The following is a 21,337-nucleotide window of genomic DNA, read 5'->3' as shown; positions in this document are numbered from 1 at the left end:
AGAGCTTTTCCCTTACCTGACAGATCAGAAGGAGAAAGCACTCCTCCTCATCTCACGCTTGCATACCAGCCAAAGCATGGCCAGGCAAAGATGAAAACTCAGAAAAATAAAGCTATGATTCTTCAGATAGATGGTGGTAGGTAAAAAAGTAGGTCCCCAACCACCAGAGTTGGGGGAGTGGACATTGTACTTGGGGAATGGTATTTAAAAAAAACAAAACCCAAACACACACAAAAACACCACCACAAAATTAAAAAAAAAAAGTTTTGCCTCCTCAGTTCTTCCCCAAGATAAACCCCCCTCTCTTGCCTTCAGCTGACGCTGCTGCTACGCCAGTCCACAGCTCCCTCAGTCAGTATGAGCATGTGATCCCACCCATCGCAGGGCTAGTAAGGGGACATGTTTGTTATTTTTGTCCCTCGTGTTAACTTAAACATTAATCTCAGTCTTTTTCTGCAAGCCTGCCAACAGTACAAATTTTTTTCCACTCATGTTTTTAAGCGTCTGCATAGATCCTCTGCTCCATCAAATGTATGTGGTTGGTAAATCCATGGCAACATTTGGGATAAGGTTGTAAATCTTTAAAAATATTGTACCCACTGAAGTAAATAGGATTTTGTGCCAGACATCAATGGGAGCAGAATCAGATCTTTGCTGGTTTCTAAGCCCATTATGCATCTCCAGTACATGTTTTCATTTACTCTAAATGTGTTGCAAATGAATTACCTTAGGACGAGACATTTATTTTAAGTCACAAAGTCATGTTATCCATTTCTAGCCAGCATCATTTTTTTTTTAGCTGTAAGGGAAATAATTTAAAACTATTTTAAGACTGCATGGAACAGTCTCAGCCAGTGTTTGGCTACCATCTAGCCTAGTGGTTTATTGGTGGTTTTTTTGTTTTTAAATAGTAAACAAATCCACTTTGTAAAGTAAAAAATACAACCAGTAGATGACTGCATTAAAAAGTTCTCTTTTGCCATTCTCCCCCTTCCCAACTGCCATGATCACCATCACCAAGGCAAGGCAGATTTACAGATGACTCACTTGGTCTTCAGAATACCCTAAGCTTTGTCAGGAAGTGAGGTATCATTTTATCCAAACCCTCTACCAGACCCAAAGCCAAAATTTAAAACATGTTTTTGCAATGCACTGTGAAGAATTATCCTGGCCTACAGCTATACTAAATGCTCTTATTTATTTAGTAATAAAAACTTGCAGCAAGGGGAAACCAACATTAAGCCAAGTATCCTTGAAGACATTCCAGTAGGATTCAATGCATTAATAAAAAATAAGCTTTTGACACCGGTGAAAGAAATCCTAGTGTATTCATTTTCCAATACTAATGCTAAAAGTTTAAGCCTTTGTTGGAAACAAGAGGCTCATTAAGGAAAACTTATTTAAAGTCTTGGTAGATAGGTCTAATGTGATCCACAGGTTTACAACATCCTTGCAAATACCTCTTGGGTCACCGTCTTGTACATCAGCTAAAGCGGGGCTGCCAGTGTAGATTAACAAACTGAAGCCTGAGCTCCCCCCACCCTCCGAGCTTTTTGGGTTTATTTAGAACAGCTTTAAGCCCATGCTGCAAGTCTAAAACCTTCTGCCACATTCACTACCTGAAAAGCCAGGACTACACTCAGAAGGTAGAGTTCTTCACTGCTGAATTCGGTCAGTCAAGAGCTAGCAAAACATAATTTAAAGGAAGCAACATGTATTTTTAACTTCGCTCCGGACACCCGGAACCATCACCCATTTTCCCATGCACAAACTCTACTGCCACCATCCACCCAGGGCTTCATCTTCACATGAACCCCAGATTGATGTGAGAGGCAGGAGCAGTGGGAAGGATTTCCAAGTACAAGAAGGAACTCCCCAACAGCAGCTTCAACATCACGCTTGCAGCAACCTTCTCCTAGTGTGGCTAGGAGCTCATCACACCACCTCCCGGGTCTCTGGGCTGGCAACCTGCTGCGTTCAGAGCAGAGCTGGCTCCCCCCTACCCTGCAAGCATTACTGCTGCATCACGTAAGAAACGCTTATGTCACTAGATGAACCAAGAGCATGACCCTTTCTGAGGCAATCAGCCCACAGCAAGGCCATGCAGCTCTACCTCTTCCCCCCCCGCATCAGTCCTGGACACCCAGAAAGAATGCCGTGCGGGTGAGAGCCCTCTGTCCAGCTAGCTGAGCTGATCCTCTCCTCTTGGTTGAAAACCGCAGCAATAACCCGTCTGCATTTCCAGTTTGGGGACTACTGCATTTCAACACCTGAAACTCAAACACAGCTGGTTATTACACAATGGTCAGTACCTTAAGCAAGATGCTACTAAAATGATCTCACTTAGTACTATTCACTCCACTTCTTAGCTCTCAACTTTAGTACTTAGCTCTCAACTTTAGTACTTTTCATCACCATCGTCTTCTACCTGGCAAGCCATGGGGATCTCCTCAGACTACTAGAAGTTGCTAACAGGACCACGCCTATCAGAAGTGTTTCCAACATGAAAACCTAGCCAGGAACGAGGGGGTAGAAATCACAGAAGCAGAGAAGGAACATTTTCTGGCAGGCTCGTTATAAGACATTTCACAAGCAGGAACAGGTCTGACATATTTCTGAACATGGCATGAACTTTTTGTTTTTGCAAAATCTGATTGGCCACAATGCCAAAAAAAGCAATCTGCCACCTTTTATTCTGAATAGACAGCCAAAAGCAGAAATCAACATAAGGAACAGATTGTGAAACTACGTAAGCAGGAATTTTGCTGGTCATTCACAAGCAGCAAACACAGGTAATTTGGTGTTGCAACACTGCACGACCGCCAAAACAAAAGTGCTTATGTATAGAAACACTTCCACTTCAAAACTCGTGGCTGTGACACACCAGCCACATGGGTACTCCAGACTCCTAGAAGCTGCCCATGAAATCTGTGGCTTTGAAAGATACAGGTACTCATCAGCTCTGGTTTACAAAGACACTGCTCTCAGATTCCTTGGCAGCTGCAAGAAAAACAGGTTGTGAAAACACAGAAAGGTCACTTATTTTTCCATCATGTTTAACGAACAAACAAACCAGAGATGGAGCCAGCTACACCAGAATGAGGACTTGACCTATTTTTGTTTCTGGCCTGAAGGAGCTCAGCACACTCCAGTAACAAAATATTATTTGGCACCTTAAGGAATTAAATTTCCCATTTAGTTTAACATTCAGAAGATGCTGAGCCTGGTACTTAGAAGCTTGGGAGTCTGAGATGTTCAAGGGAACACCGATTAAATCTTCTTCCCGTGACAAGAATCTGGGAGCAGGGGACCAACACAAATTCTTATCTCTTGTCCAAACTACAAATATCACTATAAGTATTCAAAACTGCAGTGAGGAAGAAGCCATTTTTATTTTAAAAAGAGTGCATTACTAGTTAGTGAGTGATGCTATTTGCATTATGACAACCTGAGAACTGTAAAAAGAGCTATTAAGAATAACTGGAGGCTTCAACACCTCGGAAAAAAATACCAGCTGTCAACTTGCCAGATCTTTGTACATCACATGGTGCCAATTGCATTTTTGCTTCCCTCATTGGGGGCCAGTCCATCTCCAGAGGCAGAATAGTTTCTGATTACTCCGGACATGGGTCCCTGCCAACACAGCATGGTAGGAGCAGCAGACTTCGAGGCAGTGGGAGGACCAACCATTTTCTCCACAGGGCAGAACAATCCCACAATGTTATGCACCATGGAGCAAATTTCTTAGTTGTCAAAAATGCATCATTAATGAATTTAAGAAACTAAGCAGCAGGAAAGGTGTATTCAAGGCACTGAGGTTACAATCTTCCGAAGAAGTCTAATTAGCTGGTAGTGGTTTTTTTCAGGCAATGCTGTTGTCCTATAGTGCCGCCCTCAAAATTGTGTGTGCTGCACATGTATGGTTTTCATTTCACCGATATAAAACCATTTTGTAAAAAACACTGGCAAATCCTTCTTCACCCCCCAAAAACCACATCCTCTTTTGGCTGTAGGACAGCTCCTCACAAAATCATCTACTGCTTAACAAGCTAGCCAAATTAGGGCAAAGCCACTTACAATTACACACATTATAGATGTACATACGTTACTACCTCTGGGTAGTTTAGACGTAACAGTTGCACAAGCTAATCCTGTCAAACCCAGACATCCAAAGGAGCCCAACTCCACCAAGTAAGAGTCAAAGTACCTGGAAACATAGGACAGTTTTTCCTCTTCCTTGTCTCTCATCTATGCTCAGGGCATCAAATGAAGGCCCTCAATGAAGCAATTTTTCATTTTAAATTACTTTTCTTTCCTGCCAAAAGCATAATACAGTTATTTCTTCTCTTACATCTATGCGATATAGAAGATCTCTTCTTTATTATTATTATTTAAGAAGGTTACTGGAGAATAAAGAAGGAATCTCTCTTGACCACAACATCTTCTAAGGATAAAGTTTTCCATTGGCATGTTCCTCACCTGCAACAAAAAGCTTCAAGAGATGGCAAAAAGAATAAAGGAAAGCAACCTATCAGCCTAGCTGTACAAGACTTCTTTTGTCATCAGAAAAAGGTGGTTTGATTTCTTGGTTTTGTTTACTGTAGCAAACTACCTTTTTCTTTTTTCTTCTTTTTTTTCCCTTCCTAGAAGCCTCTATGCATATCACATAACCTGAAAATTAACTGTGAGGCTAAAGAAAAGGTTAGAAAGAGTACATTTTGAGGGTAGAGCTTCAAGAAGCTACAACAGGTGTGCAAAAAGACCAGTAGAGAAAGCAGTCCTACTGCAAGCAGAGAAGCATCTCTTCACCTTAGCTAACTTTCACACAGCAGAAGTTCAGCTATCTCTTACAGGACATTACAGATGCAGGAGAGCAGCTGGCGTGAACTCCTCTTGTAGAGGAAAGCTGTCTACTTTTCACCTTCCTATATGTTTGAGTACATCTGCCATGCAACAGACAGAATTAATTCTACCGCCCTGTTTCAGGACATTCAAGGGCAGGATGAGCTCTCCACAGGTTAGCCCTCCTTTCCCCATACTCTTGGGATGCCAAATTTCAGACCCAAAGGCTACAAAAGAAATGCAGTCAGATGTACAATTAAACATGCAAAGTTTCAATTATAAAAGGAAGGGTGCAACCCACTTAACCCCAGTAGATTGGCCAGGTGTATTTAATTGCATGACTGTACACAGTTGAACTCTAAAACAAGGATTTCTTGTTTGTTTGGAGCTTTAAAATCTTCAGTGTTGCAAGAGAATAAACTTCTATTCTTGAGAGACAATTATGTGTATATTCTCCCCAAAGTTCAGAAGACAGAAGCAACAACTTCATCAAAACAGCTTTGAGCAGTACAACACTACATCTGAAGCCGTTTGGCTGGGAAACTTTCTAAAACATTTTTTGCGGCAACATATCTTCTGGAAAATGGAAGCAGAGGGCATATTCATTTTTGCAGAATCTTACTCTCCTCATACAAATCCCAATTCTTTGTGCAGGTGCTCAGCTCATGTAATTCATTACAAGTGATAGTGGGCAGACTAACTAAACTATTTTCAATTATGTCAGAACTGCAACACACAAGCATTTAAGTGCAGAGTTAAGGAGAAAGATTTAAGGGTAAACAGAAAGTGGTAGTTCTCCAGGCCCAAAAGCAGCTGGATGAGACATCAGCTACAAATAGGCACAGAAAGGCTACCAGTCCTTAGCATGATCACACAAGGGCACACATTCATCAAAAAAAAAAAACCATTAGTTTTATCATATCACCAGGATCATAAGAGTAAAATCATGCCCATTTGACAGTAAAAAGAATTTTTAACTCCTAATATTCTTAACTGAGGTATTTCTTAAGTCCTGCTTTTTTCCTCAAACCTTAAAACATTTCGATGATTCCCACATGTTCTGATTTACTTGTCTTTTAGGAGGCCAGAGAAAAGTATACAGATCTTGGATTTTTGCAAAAAGAGACAGGAAAATTCAGGAATCGAAACACAATATGCAATTTCATTGCATCCCATTTAAATGACTACACAAAATGAGTGCTTTAAACATGCAGACAGAGCTTGGACTTTGCAAATAAATTATACAGTTGCAATATCAAGAATTAGTGCTAGTGATAGGTAAATATAAAAAAAAATGGTTAGCCTGCACTAGATGTGGTGCTCAGACACTGTTAGCCATGTGCAGCGGACACGTGCACACATGCGTGTTTATATCTGTAAACAGACAGGTACCAAGAACAGCCTGTGCCTTCCTGTATGGACTCTACTGCCAGGACAAAGGGTGAAGCAACAACCAGATTCTTAGTGAGACAGAAACTGCATCTCATTAGATTAAATTAGATGAGGCTCGATGCAATAAGACTTTGGTGTTATACACCAGTGTGAACCATCGTGGAGATGGACCATAGAGAATGAGGTATCTCAGTCACATGGAAATTGTTCTCCTGAACATGAGCCAGTCCAAGGAGCTAAATGCAAACCAGTGTTTGATAACCTTGCCATCTCCTAAGTTCGTGACACCAGACTATTCCTGAAGCAGCTGGCAAACAGTGTTTATGCTCTTGTCAAATACGCCTTAAAGTTTTGCATGAAGAGGGAGAGGATGAAGCATCACAGAGCTCACATCAACACAGCTAAACCTATCTAATTACTCAGTCCAAGCTCCTGAATACTCAGTTTTAGGAATACTTGGCTACAGCTGTATATGTGGGTGTTCAGACCTGTCACTTTAAGCTCTGGCAACATAACAAAATCCTAGATCAGTTTACTATGCAGATTTTTCTCTTTCCACCCATATAAAAAAGCAGCATCAGGAATGTCACAGACACTTGTTTCAATAATTAAGATGACACCTCAGTTTCTTTGGGAACGAGTCCTGCACAAGGTGACAGCAACACCTTGTCACTAGAAAATAGTACACATGAAGGATCATGTCCATACGGAAACTCTTCTGCAAATGCCCAAAGCTCACCCACCTACCTCTTCTGACCCAAGGGAGAGCCACTTGTGGGTCCAACTCCACAACAAGGTGAAGAAAGGGTCCATACATTCAAAGGCATTCAAACAAAAGCTTCATAACCCTCAGGCACATCATAGTGGGGTCCCAAGGTTCACTATATGGTTTGTAAGCACACATTCACAAAAGGACTTCACTGACATTAGATGCCAAGAGGCCCCTGATGGTGGCGTAGCTGAAATTGCTGAGGAACACACCTTTGCTCAGTCAAATAAACAGGAGACAGGGAAGAGCCACCCATGTCCAGCCCTGAGCAGAAGGCAAAATTTGCACTGACAAAAATAAGCAAGACAGCAGCAGGATACACTTCTTATACCCTCATGCCAGTGGTATTTTCAGAAAGGATTTTCAGCTGCCTGGAAGGGATATCCCTCAGTGCCAGCTAACCAGTGCTCCCAAGCGTACAAGGACATCCACTCAAAACAAGCTAAAGGGACTTGGGTTGCCCAAATGCTTTTGGCAAAACAAGCAACTTGGTAACAAATAGTTCATAAGTAAACAGACATAAAGTCTCCCCATGATTTCTTCATTAATGCTTCTTCTAAGTCCTTCTTTCCCTGAAGCCTCTTTTACTCACACAGATTTTTATTTTACTTTAAATCCCTTATGAGCATTCCTAGATCCCCCTCTGCAGTTACCTTGTTTATAGTTAAATTGTTTCCATTTCTTCAAAATATAGCCAGCCCTTCTCTTTTGCTCTTTCTACTTCTACATGCCCCAATACCCTATTTAATCAGCGTCTTAAAAATTGTTCTACTAGAGAGAAAAAAAAAATTAGTAGAGAGGAGTAAAACTCAGAAATTACAGAACCTCACTTAATACACAAACAAGATTTAAAAGTCTTTGTCCAATAAAGTAAAAAAAAAAAGAAAAACTTTTTCTGGAAAACTGCATCCATTAAAAGGTAAACTCATACTTTTCCTTGTTTTCCTCTCCCCGAGGAGGGACAGCTACTCCAAGTAATCTGAGGGGCTGACTTGCCTGAAGCCCACAGAACCACCTGCTCTTTTCCAGATAAGGTCACATGCAAGTAAGAAAATGTGAGATAGTTTCAATTGTTGATGCATTTTTTTCAGAAGCCCTTAGTATCAGGTTCAGGGGCTGTCTTGGTACCGCCCCCAACCTCCACAAAAGCCAGAGTTTATCCTCTGAATCTGTGAGTTTATCCCTTCTTTTTGCATGTTAGCTTGTCATACATCTAGACTATCTGGAATGAGAACTTCTTCAGAGGACTGAGCAAACAGCATGAACAGGAGCAAGAGAGAGTTCAGACAGTGTGGTCCTTCCAGCTGCAAAGTTTCTACTCTTCTACACAATGACACTTGTTACTTGATGCCTTTTTCCAGATGTTGCCACTATCCTATTTCCAGAAACCTGGAAACTGCCAGAGATCCTAGCAGGCCAAAAAAGGTGCATCTGGGGGGGACAAAGGTGCACTAGCAACAGAGGGACAGACGGGAGTAAGACTGAAATCACCCAATTCAGCACTGTTTAGGTGCATATTTAAAAGCAAAAGCAAGAAAGAACCACAACAAAAAGTGGGAAAGAAATGAAAATAAACCAAGTGAGGAACAGAACTGTAGGCTTACAGTACAAATCTCAAGAATAGCAAAGTAGTTTGCAAATCTGGAGTAAAAAGAAAGAAAAAGTTACACTTTTCATTACCCCTAAAGAAAAGAAAGTTATATACTGTTTAAAAATCACCTCTAGTTTCTCTTAAAAAAGAAGAAATAAATTGAGGCAATCCATTACCACAGATGGCATTTTATACGATAAAATGAAGCAGAAACCTGTATTTTTTTAATTTAGTCTGCCACTCTAATCAAAGCGCAGGGAGACTGGGGGGGGGGGGGGGGGGGGGGGGGGGGGGAGAATTTGTTTGTCATAAATAGAGGCACTGCTATTAGCAGTAAAATAACAGAGTATAAACATATTTCTGTTGTAGTTTTCATTGGAGCGCTTTTTCCTGATAAAGCCACTATTATACTCAATATAGTTTATAATACATTCATAACACCCAAGTTGTTCATTCCCACAAACAACGCTATGAGTGTGGAATTTTTCCTGTTCCTTGCAGTGACATTTTCTTGGCTTCTTCCTCTGGGAAAAATATTTAGGCAACAACTTCCCTTTAGTGCAATATATATATATATACACACACACACACGCCCACTTGAGTTATTTCATGAAGTTCAGTGTGCTGTGCTGCATTTTCACTTTTCTAGTTCATTAAGAGTCTCAGACTTTGCTTAACAGTAACATCTAGAGAGCTAAGAAGAGGGCAAAGTCAGCCACGTCAGAGTTTGTAAAGCTCTGTCATCCACTCGTTAGAGTTCATTTTGAAAATTCATCTTCCATTGAGTTGCTAACAACAACCACCACCGCAAACAGGGAAGAGAGATGAAAAATCACCTTCTCTGTGTAATGAGGTTGTCTTTTCTTGAATAGCAGAACACCACCTCTTTCCAGAAAGACTCTGGAGCTTTCCAATATAACAAATTATCTTCTGCTCCATAGCAAAAGACCTCATTTATGATTACTAACCAGCACTGGATTTGAGTAAGATTCTATTGAACTTTTTCACATATTTCTTAGAGAGCAATGTGGCAAGTAGATCACAGCTTTCTGGAGACTAATCCATGTAATTTAAATCCTATATATTTAGCAATACTGCATTTCAACAGGGCTTGTACATTGATAAAACTACTACATTCAAACAAACATTTTTTCTACATATAGATTCCCGCTTTATGACGAGATTTTTTTTTTCCTTCCATATCAACAGGACAATTGCAGCAGACTAACATTATTAATTGCAAATTCCAGCAATTTTTAAATTCCATTTTATATTTCTTTTTGTAATAATTTTTTTTTTTTCCTTCCATATCAACAGGAATACAATTGCAGACTAACATTATTAATTGCAAATTCCAGCAATTTTTAAATTCCATTTTATATTTCTTTTTGTAATAATTCGAGTTCTCTAGAAAATAGGATCTAATACTTTTCTAAGCAACACCATTTTCTGGTTTCACTGAGCATTTCACTAAATGACCAATGAATGCCTGCTCCCAACCACAGCCACATGAAATATTTTCAGTATGCAAGCAGGAAGACAGACAACATTTAGAAAACTGACAGACACAGCTACTAAACCATTATTCCTAGATCTTTGAGGTAATTTGACAAAAATACAGCAAACTGATTAGCTTCGAACAGCAGCATTGTACAGATTAGTATCACCATCCACTAACCATCCAAAATCAGAGACTTCCCTTACCCCAAATGGTGGATATGAAGCAGCAGCAGCAGCGGAGGCAACACTCACTGCGGGAGGTGGTATTCCTGAAGAAGAAGGTGGGAACAGACCCAAGGCATTCAGATTTAATCCAGGAATTAAATGTGCTTGAAGCTGCAATGGCAGAAGAGTTAAGATTTACAATCCTGGTTATTAACTTTAATCAAAATCCTAGTTGGCATAGGCTATTAACCTTTTGAGAAGATGTCAGTATGTTATTTTAAAAAAATTTTCATCTCCATTACCCCAAGGACGCTGCTTCAAACCTATTTCCCAGACATATGCACAGACCAATAACATCAAAAACATGTAGTAGGAAAGGCAGCTGGGAATCACTTGCTACAACTTAATCAGTGAAACATATGACAGACTTTATAGCAAGGAATTCAGGCAATAGTACGATTTACTTTCAGATTGAACAAAATTATCAGAGAAAGAATACAATAATTTTGGCTTTATACTAAAAAGACAGCCCTGTAGAAATAGAGAAAGCCCGTGCACAAGCCCTGACTTTTTGTACACTGGGGAATACGCCGCACTATAACCCCATCCTCCCTCTCATATCCTTTCCCTCCCATGCCTTGCAAAAGATGAAGTAAGATACCCCCAGCATTTGCTGGGAAAGCATCAACTATAAGTTGCATGTCCCTTACTTGACCACACCTGAGAAAATAAACAGCATCATGTGGTAGGAAGCATTTGTCCGTGATACAAAACTTGTCAGTACCCTTTTTCACTTTTCCAGATTATTGCCCAGTAATATGACTATGCTTTAGGAATATCTCAGCTAGAGACAGACACCATCTCAGGCCGTCAAGATAAGCCAATCATGAGACACCAAAAAAACCCCAAAAACTTCACCAACTAAAAAAACCTACCCTAATAATCACTACAAACTAAACTTGAAATCTATCCAGTAACAGAGGTAGTTTTCTGCTTACCACACCTTTGCCAAACAGCAGAGCAGCTTCAAGCTCGCCCCATGTTCCTGCTTGCTATATGAAGCAAAAATGTACCACTATAAAATATTTTATTGTGTCCTCATGTGTAGCTTGTGTCCTGCAATTTGCTTATAGTATGGGAGGGAGGGGGAAAGCGGGGAGACTATTCTCTCCAAACAGTAGGAAAACCATGAAGAACAGCCATTTCTAGAAAATCAGAGACTACTGTAAGCTGAAAAAATATTTCCAGCCTGATTCTAGACCATAAGATTTGGATACACACACAAAAAGCTCTTCATAGCTTATCAAAAATCTCAACCATTTCTCAATATGCATTAGTAATACTTTGGCAAACTAATGAGGTGTGTTGTTTTTATTACATAATCACCAGTTGAATAACTAAATGTCTTTATCATCTATATCAAGAAAAACCTTAATAAAGCCTTCTTAAATTAAATAATTGAAAGCAGGAGAGATCCTTCTTCCATATGTTGTTATGCTCTTAACATGAAGAGACTGTTAATCACTACTTTAACAAACATATACAAACTAGAGCACATAAACCACCAAAGTACATAAACACAAATTCCTTTAGGTTTTTGCAACAAGAAAAAAGTGAAATGCTCATTCATTTCCTCAATCTAAATCAATTTCTCAGTTCCCCTACTCAAAACAAACCAGAAAAAGCCTTCACTAAAATAGCATACGTACATCAATAAACAACAAAAAACCTCACCCAAGCCCCATGAATTAATACAAGAGGCAAGAGAGAGAGGTTGCAACAGGGAAATTCTGATGTGATATTAGGAAAGAAATTTTCACCATGAGAGCAGTGAGACAGGGCACAGGCTGCCCAGAGAGACCGGGGACTTTCTACCCATGGAGATGTTCAAAGAGGGGACAAGCCCCTACACAACCTCATTTAACTTTGAAGCGGGCCCTATATTGAGCAAACACCCTGCTGGGCCAGGTGACCTCCAGAGGTCCCTCACACCTAAGTCTTTCCATGGTTCTAGTTCCAGAAAGGGCCCATTCCACAAGACAACTCACATTCATAGCAGCAATATCATTTTCATAGGACTCCCTGATTTTCTTCATAATTTCTTCCTCAGCCTTGGCACAAGTTTCAATACTGCCTTTAACTGTAATGGTCCTTTCCGGATTATAGAGTGTCAAGTCCTGCAATCTGCAAATGAAACGGAAGCACAGTTAATTAGCAAACAGTGGAGGGTAACCCAGATTTATCATTCGAGTGCGATGACATCCGAGTGTGTCGAGTTTGCCCTCCAAAGAGAGTAGTATCAATTCATAATGGGGCTCAAACACAGTTCTCGGAGAATCTGGAGAAACTCTGTCCTCACAGCAAGTGCAACAAAAGCCACCGCAGTGAGGTTTGGCATCAGATGGTTGAGATGTTCTTAGGTGCAATGCAAGATGTAAACCATCCCGCTCTGTAGGAACATGAGCTGCAGAGCAGTGCAGCACCATTCAGCTTCGCACTGCACACCAGCCCTACCAACAGAGAGAGGGCTTCAGACATTTTAGACATTCCAGAAACACAGACCATACGAAACTTTCTCTCCTTGAGAACAATAGCGGATTCCTTAAGGAAGGAGGGGAAAAAAGCCCAACTCTCAGTGAAACTGCAGGAGAGCCTCCAAATCCTCATAATGGGAAAACCAAAAGCTGTGTGCAAGTCAACATTTGCTGCAAAACACTAGTAACTCCTCAGGGAAAATGAAAGGGTTACAGCATTAAACTAGTTCTTTGTTAGGTAACAAATGCTGACCTACTATGGTAAAATGGAAGAAACCGACTGGGAAGCTATGGCATATCCATGTACTGAGAAAAGGTAAGCTGAAGGGGTGAAGACAAAAAAAAAAAAAGTCAGAGCAGGGTGCAGGAGGGGTGAGGAAGCCCATGGCAGGAAGGAGAGAGGAAGAAGCATGCAAGGCCTGCTTTCTTGCACAGCAGGCAGCGTGGCAACTGCGCATCTCAGTTAAGCAGCAGCAAGCACAAAATGCATCCACAAAGCAATCTAAGTTTCCAGTGTGCGAGCACTGAGTTACTGCCTCAGGAAGGAAAGTGGCGGAAAACACCCCAAAGAAGAGAGGAAACACTTTCCCAAACCAACTGCCTTACTTCAACTTTATGGACAAGCTTACCAAAAAGCCTAAATGAAGAGATCAGGAGAAAGACTAATTAGACAAAGCAGAATCAATGGGCATATATGCTCTCTTTTATGTACCAATTAAACCAGGCAACTTCATGGGGCTATTTCAGGCATAGCATGACAAGTATAATCTTGAGGCCAAGATTTTAATGCAAATAAACCATTAACTTGCTAAATTAAGAAATACTCCGCGAGTGTTTACAGACAATGTGTTATCTGTGTCATCATCAATAAAGACAAGTTGGTTTCATAGAACGAAGACCATTATCCCATTTACCCTGTGCACATCTTTTTTTTTCCTTTAAGAAATAGCATTAACAGTCTGCGTACTGTTTGCAAACAAAATGTTTATGCCAACACATTTAAGAGAGCATGTTGGCCTTACAGAACCTATTCTTGAAACACACTTATTTGGGTGCTTTTTCTCCAATTGATTCGCTTCTCTTCCTCAGACTAATTCCATAAACGTTTACATACCTTCAGGAAGGTCTCAGGTTCTCTCACCCAATTTTGAATTTCCTCTTTTTGAGGAACCTCATTCACTCTTAGCTTCCTTGCCTATTTTCTGCAGTACACTTTTTTTTTTTCTTCTCTCCTGCATGTATTCACACCTCTTCATACATCTTCATGTGTCTTTCAAACTTCCTCCCTTTCCTACAGCCTATAAGACTTAATCTCACCCTTTCTGGCTAAAGCCTAAGTCCAAGACGCCCTCAAATGCATGGAAGTTCACGCCAGAGTATTCGTTATTCAGAACAGGAGGTTCTCTGAAGATATTGCTCCAGGGTAAAACTACTATTAACAGCCAAGCTTCTACAGAGATGTTGATCTAATCAGTGATTTGCAGATTTCCAGTAAAGGTAAAAGCTCCTGTTTAATCTCAGCTAAATTTGAACAGGTCTCAGTTACCTTCACAAACTCACAGACCAAAAGCTATTACTTTGAAGCAGACTGATCAATGTATCCCAGTTTGGCTGCTAGTGGCCAAGAGGGACGGAACTTCTAAAGATACTCTTTTCAGTATTCATTTGCTTTATTTCCTTCCCTTTTGTCCAAAAATCTAATTTATACCAGAAACTAAAGCATCTCTAGTTTTACTCATTTTCACACACAGCTCAGAACTGATCCAGGCTTATAGTTTAAAACACTCGTCATTACATATGGTATAACATGTTAAAAACAACCGACACTTAAAAATATAGTCTAACACAGGCTCCACATAGGCTATGTTATTTTTAACATTGCTCTTGACTGAGTTTACAACGAAGACTCACTGTTTGCATTAAATTTAGCTGAGCTTAAGTAACAGTTTAATCCACGTTATGGAAAGCCCTCCGAAAGGCTGTTATCTCAGCCTTCAAAACACACATAATATTTTTGTAAGAACTCTGTACCTGAATGTACCTCAGCGACATTGCTGCTATTTGAGACATCTTGACAAAAGATTAGGCCACCAAAAACTTACGGAGATATCGTGATTTTAGTATCTGTGTCCTGTTCAATTTTCTTCAGGTTTCTTCCTTCTTTGCCAATAAGTCTGCCAACAAAGTTGTTATGTGCCAATATCTTCAAGGGAATTTCTTCTGTACTGTAATGGAGGTTACACCCAGTGAGACTTTGAGACCAGAGTGCAAGTTTTTATGCATGTTATGGATAAATTTTATTTTCATAGAAATGTCTACAACTCCCATTTGCTTATACATGTTTATACTAGACGCAGAACGAGTCCAAATGCAAAGCACATTTCAGTACTATCATCTATAGCTTCATTGTAACATACCTGCTAAATAAAAGTCAGACTGAAGTACCAAGAGCTGTTGGGAAGGAATACACCTTAAAGCTTTTAGTGAGAGCTCAAAACTTGTTATGCTCACTCTGATAAAAAGCTATCAGTTGCTCAAGAAACTTCAGTATTTGCTCCAGTTCACCACAAAATCACAGCCAGACAATGGCTGAAAACATAGATGTGTGCTGGGGCTAATTAAGCAAGTAGACTGTCCTGAAAGGAAAAAAGTCCTAGTTCCTTCACCTACTTAAATATGGATAACGGCAACAAAGATTCACTTGTTAACAGTTTTTAAAGACTACATCTTTAAATGGAGTCAACAAGAATCCAGAATTTTTTATGCCTCCACAATGAAATGCCTTTTACTCACAATTTAGTATCTTGAGCTTCCTTTTGCATTATCTCCATAATAATTTTACAAGCCGTTGAGCAGCCTTCAGGAGTTGAATGGATGGTAATTGGTTTCTCAGCAGCACCTGCATTCTCTTTACGATGAATATCAATTCTTGAAAGAAAGAAAAACACTAACTGTAACCATGTACTCTATGGTAAGCCTTGAATATTTCCAACTCTCATAAAACTAATTTATTTTGAGGTAACACTGACTACATTTAAGTGGTATGCTTTGCAAAATTAAACAACTACTTAAAACATCTCCTAAATACTATTTTTTTTGTGTGTTACAAAGGGCCTCTCCTATCCTGATTTTACCAGCTAAACCCCATCTTTGTAGGCACTGGGATCTCCTTTCCTCATTAAACTCCCATCAAGATATTCAGGGGAGTTGTTAGATAGACAATCTGTGGTAAACCACTGAAAACAACGTTTCATCAAGCACTTCCAATACTCTATCACCAGCCCAGTTGCTCCACTAATGACGACTGTGCAGGTACAGTAGAGTCAGGCTTTGTCCCACCTTGTCTTTTTTAAGGACCTCAGCAGCAGTTCCCTAGCACGTCTCTGCTAGCAAGTAGCATCATAGTACTTGCATTCATCCTCAAGATTACTTTGCTATGCTTTTTAATCCTGACATTACCTTTCCTCTAGCTCCACACTCTATCACCCTAAAACTACTAGCCTTAGTCTGCATCATGGTTTGTGTAGCTCTAGGAATTTAACAAAAACTAATTATGACCTACATCAAGACAATGCCTTGGATATTATTTGTCGTCTGCCAATAACTGCAGGTCACATACTCTTTCCACCTCTGCTTTTTGTTTCCTCCCCTCCAAATCATACTTGTTTCCAAACTTAACAACCAACCATGTTGCTTTTCAATAAACCACTTCATTTTTCCTGTTCTTTCTGATATTGAAAACTCATTTTGTTTCATGGTGCAACATTTTCTAAGAAGCCCATGGCAATCCTCAGTGCAACTGGAAGTAGACGACATTTCTTTTTTTATCCCCAAAACAATGAAAATATCATTCTTGAAGCCATGTATCTGTAAAGTTAGCAACTTGTGATTATTTCTGCTCTATCCAGCCTTCTTTTAAGAGATAAAAGCTTTCCTTATGCCAATCTTTGAGGATTTTTATAGTCCGAGAATTAAATGTTTCAGATATCACTTGAAAAATTGGTTGCCCGTAGGCAAACTACAACCAAGTCTTGTCAGGACACCACAAATCTCTTAAATCTGTGTTGTTAAACACAGCAAATAGTCTCCTGGGTTACAACATGCTAATGAGAGGTCGAAAGGAGCATCATGATAATCCTGGGTTTGAGGGGGGAGGGGGAGCCTGGGTGTTTGTGGGGGGTGTAATTAGAGAGGACTCCCTTATCCTCATTAACTACTCTCAAAACTGAAGCCACCCACCCTCACACACAGCTCATTTACGCGTCCTGCCTGCTGCAACTACAGAGCTGGGGACTCGTACCAGTGTACTGCTGAAGACAGCATCTTTCACTCTCCACTCTTAGGGTTACCCTGGAAGAATACTTTGAATACGATCCCCGCCTCTCTCTGCATCGGTGCTGAGCTCTTCCTTGTGGGTAGGGATCTAACAGGCACTGAAAACAATCTCCTCCAGTGTCTCTAGAACCTAGCGCTCTAAGCTTCTTAGGTCACTCAGCAGCTTGCTTTTTGCCTCCCATGCATTTCTTTAATCTGTGTTTTGGAGTGGTCTGCAAGTTGATAGCAACAAATGTATTCACCAGAAATACATGGGGGTGAGGTGCAAGAAGTAGTGAGGGGAGATAGGAAGGTTATTTTTTCTTCTTGCCCCACCCCCCTTGAATTGAACAGATTTATAAATCCTAAGAATGCCCTAAATTAAACTAAAGGTAGGGTAAACGCTTAAAAACTTGGATATGTCACCACACTGATTGTACGTCCCACAGACCAACATATTACAGCTCTTTCAGTTTCACTTTTTGTGCCAGAACCTTATTAGTACACCTTTAAGCAAACTCTCCGGCATCAAGTACCATCCTACTAGCACTGCATAATTTCATTTTTTTAAAAAGAGAGAAACAAGTCAGCTAGTATTTGAACATGTGTTGAGGACAGAATCCAGTCCTTAAATAAATCTTGCAAAAGATTTCCTGTTCACTTATCTTCATTTGCTCTCTGACCACACAAGTTAGTTGTGAAGTTTTACAAGTTTCACTTTACATGGGAGATGAGGACACAATATTAAAGCTTACAATTACAGTTCTGTAAAATAACTTACTTGGACTGTGTCTGCTTTGTAATGTTTCTGATTGTCGCTCCTTCTTTCCCAATAATGGCTCCTACGAACTGCGTGGGAACCAGCATCCGTAGAGGAACGTCCGACTGTGGTTTCTGCCTTGTGGTTGCGCTGGGTGACCCTTGCCTTGGAGGACCCCTCTGCCCAAATCCACGCCTCCCCTGGGGATGTTGTTGTGGAGGTTGCTGGGCTGCCATTTCATCAGGGATGTATGCAACTTTCAAGGAATAGTTTTCAAGCTGAAACCCATTCAGTTTTTCTATTGCTCTGTTTATTTGCAAAGGGGTGGAGAGAGGAGAAAAAAAACCAAAATCACATGCAGGGCCTTATGAAATGACAAGTCATTCAGATATAGACTTCTGCTCTTTCTAAATCGCATGACAAAGCTAAAAACTGGTTCCAAGATGAAAAGCTACATTCAAAATTCTCCAGTCAAGATTTTGATTACACAACTTTTTTTTTTTTAAGTCACCATATTAAGGACTACAAGTTAGTTCTTGCTTGCTCTGGGCTTCTGTGCACTTTAAAGGTTTTGCTGGTGCAACCCTATCAGCAAAACCTCACAGGAGACAGAGCTTATACACTCAAAAGCATTCTTTTGCCTGATTTAATTTAAATCAGTTTCCCAAATAGAATTAAAGCTGCACCAGAGGGAAAACTTTTTAGCTGCTATCACAGCACCTTCATTAGGGTTTTTGCCAGCAAAGCTATTTGGCTGGAGTTTTTGCAATAACTGACATAGCTATGACAGAAAAAAGAAGAAAAAAAAAAAAGAGAGATATGAAAGACAGCTCCTGGTTCATTCTCAGCAGGAAAGAAAGTGTTCAAAGCCAGTCAACGGCATTTGTAACACCACTTAGACCACAACAGCACCTGCAACTTACCAACCAGCCATGTTGTAAGCAGGTTTAAAAGTTAACAAGGAAATTAAAGCCAACACATCTGTTAAACTCTCCATAGATGCAAAGGTGTTAGAAGGCATTTAAATGGTGTTTCAAGTTCTCTTGTGCTTTTAGGCGAAGCAGAGCCCTCTGTTAAATATCATAGAGGGATATTGCCCAAATGCACACAACGCACTTGCACCGTGGTCAGTCACACCGAATAACCACCCGGTTGCTCAGCTCTCCCCCTGCCCAGCCCCTCTTTCTAACCAAGGTGGGGCCAAGTTTGCAAGTCAACCTGACCTACTGGACTACTCCTCTTTGCAGAGGGAGCACAACTCTAAACTTAAAAATGACAGGTTTCTGGAGGGTAGATGATCTTCCACTCACAAACAGAACAGAGTCCATACAATTAAAGATCCAGGAAACAGTAGGAATAACTAAGCTACACGCAACACACTGGTAAGCTAGTGGTATAAAATTAACATGTTTGCCCAAGAATAACATTTCAAGTTTCACTACAGAAGGCATATTATTCAGATTATCAGCAATATGATACATTGATAGCACTGAAACATGCATTGATTTGGGGTAGTTTATAAATGCCAGGCTTAATCTTGGACCAAAGACTACTGATAGATTTTGTTTAAAGTCAAAATTTAAATTAAAAACAGTAGTGGGAGGGAAGAGGTTTCCATCTCATTAAAGAACCCACCAACATTTTTGTTAAAAAGCTCCAATAACCATATGTTCTGGAGCAAGGCCTCTGAAATTCAGAAGCTTAATCCAGTCCCTCCGTTCACGCACATTTGCAGGTGGTTGCTTCTGGTTTACCAAATGCTACCCTCAGCAACACTTTTACTCCTGCCTCTACTGCAGAGATAAAGGACAACACTAGCCAATCGCCTAAATTTTCGAGGGTAGCCAGTGAAAAGTACTGCTCATCTCCCAGGTGTCCCACTTGACAGTCTGGGTCTCAAGCAGCTGTTGAAGCCAAGCAGCAGCTTTGCAGATAAGTGGTATAAGGGTACTGAGGATAACACACAGCCCTCCATCTCCCAGGGGTTGATCCAGCATCCTCAAAATACTCCAGTCGGACAGTAAAGAGCTTATGAGAAAACAAGTAATTTGTGTCTTTGGAGCAGTGTTTAATAAGGGCTGGTAATAAATAAGGCCCAAGGCAATGCCAATGAACAACAAGGAAAGCAAAATATTGAATAACTGATCACTGCTCATTAAATACTTCTGTTCTCCAAATGAGACACAGGTCCTTTGGGAACAAGGCGGGAGTGTAATTGCTCCCATAACAGAAGAATCTTACAGTGTATGGCAAAAGAGATCTGCATTAAAATTTGCTGAGGCTATTTCAAAGCTGACATTTCTTAACTTTTACTCCATGGACTTTGAAGAGCATTTTATTGCACAGAAAGCCATGTTTACGAAACAGTAAGGGCAGTGAGCAGCCGGACTAGTGAAACTTGTGTTCCTATGGATTTGTGTCTCAAGTTTTAGTTTCTGCATAGATTTCCAATGTCCAAAAGGCATTTAGCTGAAGCCTCTCTCCATAGAGATCCTATCTGGGAAAAGGGTCTGGAGCCTTTCCTTTTTATGCAACCTGAACATACTAAGTTCTTGTTGGTTGCAAATATCTAAGACCTCTATTTCTTGGTTGAGTTTTACTGAAATCAGCCAAAATAATGAATTGCTACTAGGGAGGGAAATGCACCACCAGAGAGTGCAGTTGCACAAGCCGTTTCTTTTGGAATCAAACCTCAAGATGGAGAGATGAGCACCAACGATTTCGAACATGCTGGTAGGCTCCGGATTGACATCTATCCCAACTCATTCCCTTCCACGCATTTATTTGACAAGTTCAGACATTGAAGCATTTTGGGAAAGAAACAATCTCCTCTGGCTTTAAAACATCTTAGACCAGAATCCCAGCACTAATACAAAACCTTACATTAAATCAGTGCATGAGACTTCTCACTCTTCCTTAAAAGTGGTAGGAGAGGAGAAGACCAGGCTTTTTGTTTGCAACCAAGTTACATACCTATCACGTTTTCACAACAAACACTATACAGCAACAACTGGCGCATATATATATATGTATATATATGTGTGTGTGTGCACACCATACTTTTCCTGGAAAGAAGGTTGGAATTTTTCTACTTAAGAACAATTTATAAATTGCTAAATGGTTCTATATGACTATAAGTACCCTAAATTCAAAGCAAACTGAGAAAAGTTCATTTGCCATTATGGAAAATCAATTATGTCAGCAGTGAACCATCCCTGGCCACCAAAGCCATATGATGACATGGAAAAACAACACAATAAAAGATATTGGATGGGTTGTTTTTGAGCAAGTATTTGAAGGCAAACCTGCTTTAAAGTTCACTTCTCTAGTTAGATACTAGAGATACTACTGTATCTGTAGTACTGTATACTAGAGAATCTAGTATACTAGAGATACTACAGTAGTATCACTTGTTTAAATTAGTCTAGATATTTACAGAGAAAACTTTAAAATAACTAATTCACCTTCTG

The 21,337-nt window shown here is 40.2% G+C and overlaps 1 protein-coding gene across 4 annotated transcripts in view; it reads right to left on the bottom strand.

Moving 5' to 3' along the window:
• IGF2BP3 (insulin like growth factor 2 mRNA binding protein 3) overlaps positions 1-21,337 on the bottom strand; it is a 118,493-nt gene that overhangs the window by 18,694 nt on the left and 78,462 nt on the right. The window contains exons 6-12 of one of the 4 annotated variants that reach the window (XM_019472784.1): positions 17,889-18,173; positions 15,587-15,721; positions 14,896-15,018; positions 12,308-12,443; positions 10,299-10,430; positions 4,216-4,243; positions 2,004-2,019 (exon numbers count right to left, since the gene is read on the bottom strand). In XM_019472784.1, coding sequence (XP_019328329.1) covers positions 2,004-2,019; positions 4,216-4,243; positions 10,299-10,430; positions 12,308-12,443; positions 14,896-15,018; positions 15,587-15,721; positions 17,889-18,173 — 855 coding nt within the window. The remainder of the gene's footprint in view (positions 1-2,003; positions 2,020-4,215; positions 4,244-10,298; positions 10,431-12,307; positions 12,444-14,895; positions 15,019-15,586; positions 15,722-17,888; positions 18,174-21,337) is intronic. The other 3 variants (XM_019472783.1, XM_009282047.2, XM_009282048.2) reach the window with 3 other exon arrangements.

Source organism: Aptenodytes forsteri, unplaced genomic scaffold, assembly GCF_000699145.1.
Source record: "Aptenodytes forsteri isolate BGI_AS27 unplaced genomic scaffold, ASM69914v1 Scaffold164, whole genome shotgun sequence".
In the NCBI taxonomy this organism is placed as follows: Eukaryota; Metazoa; Chordata; class Aves; order Sphenisciformes; family Spheniscidae; genus Aptenodytes; species Aptenodytes forsteri.
This window is presented reverse-complemented; position numbering and strand designations above follow the sequence as displayed.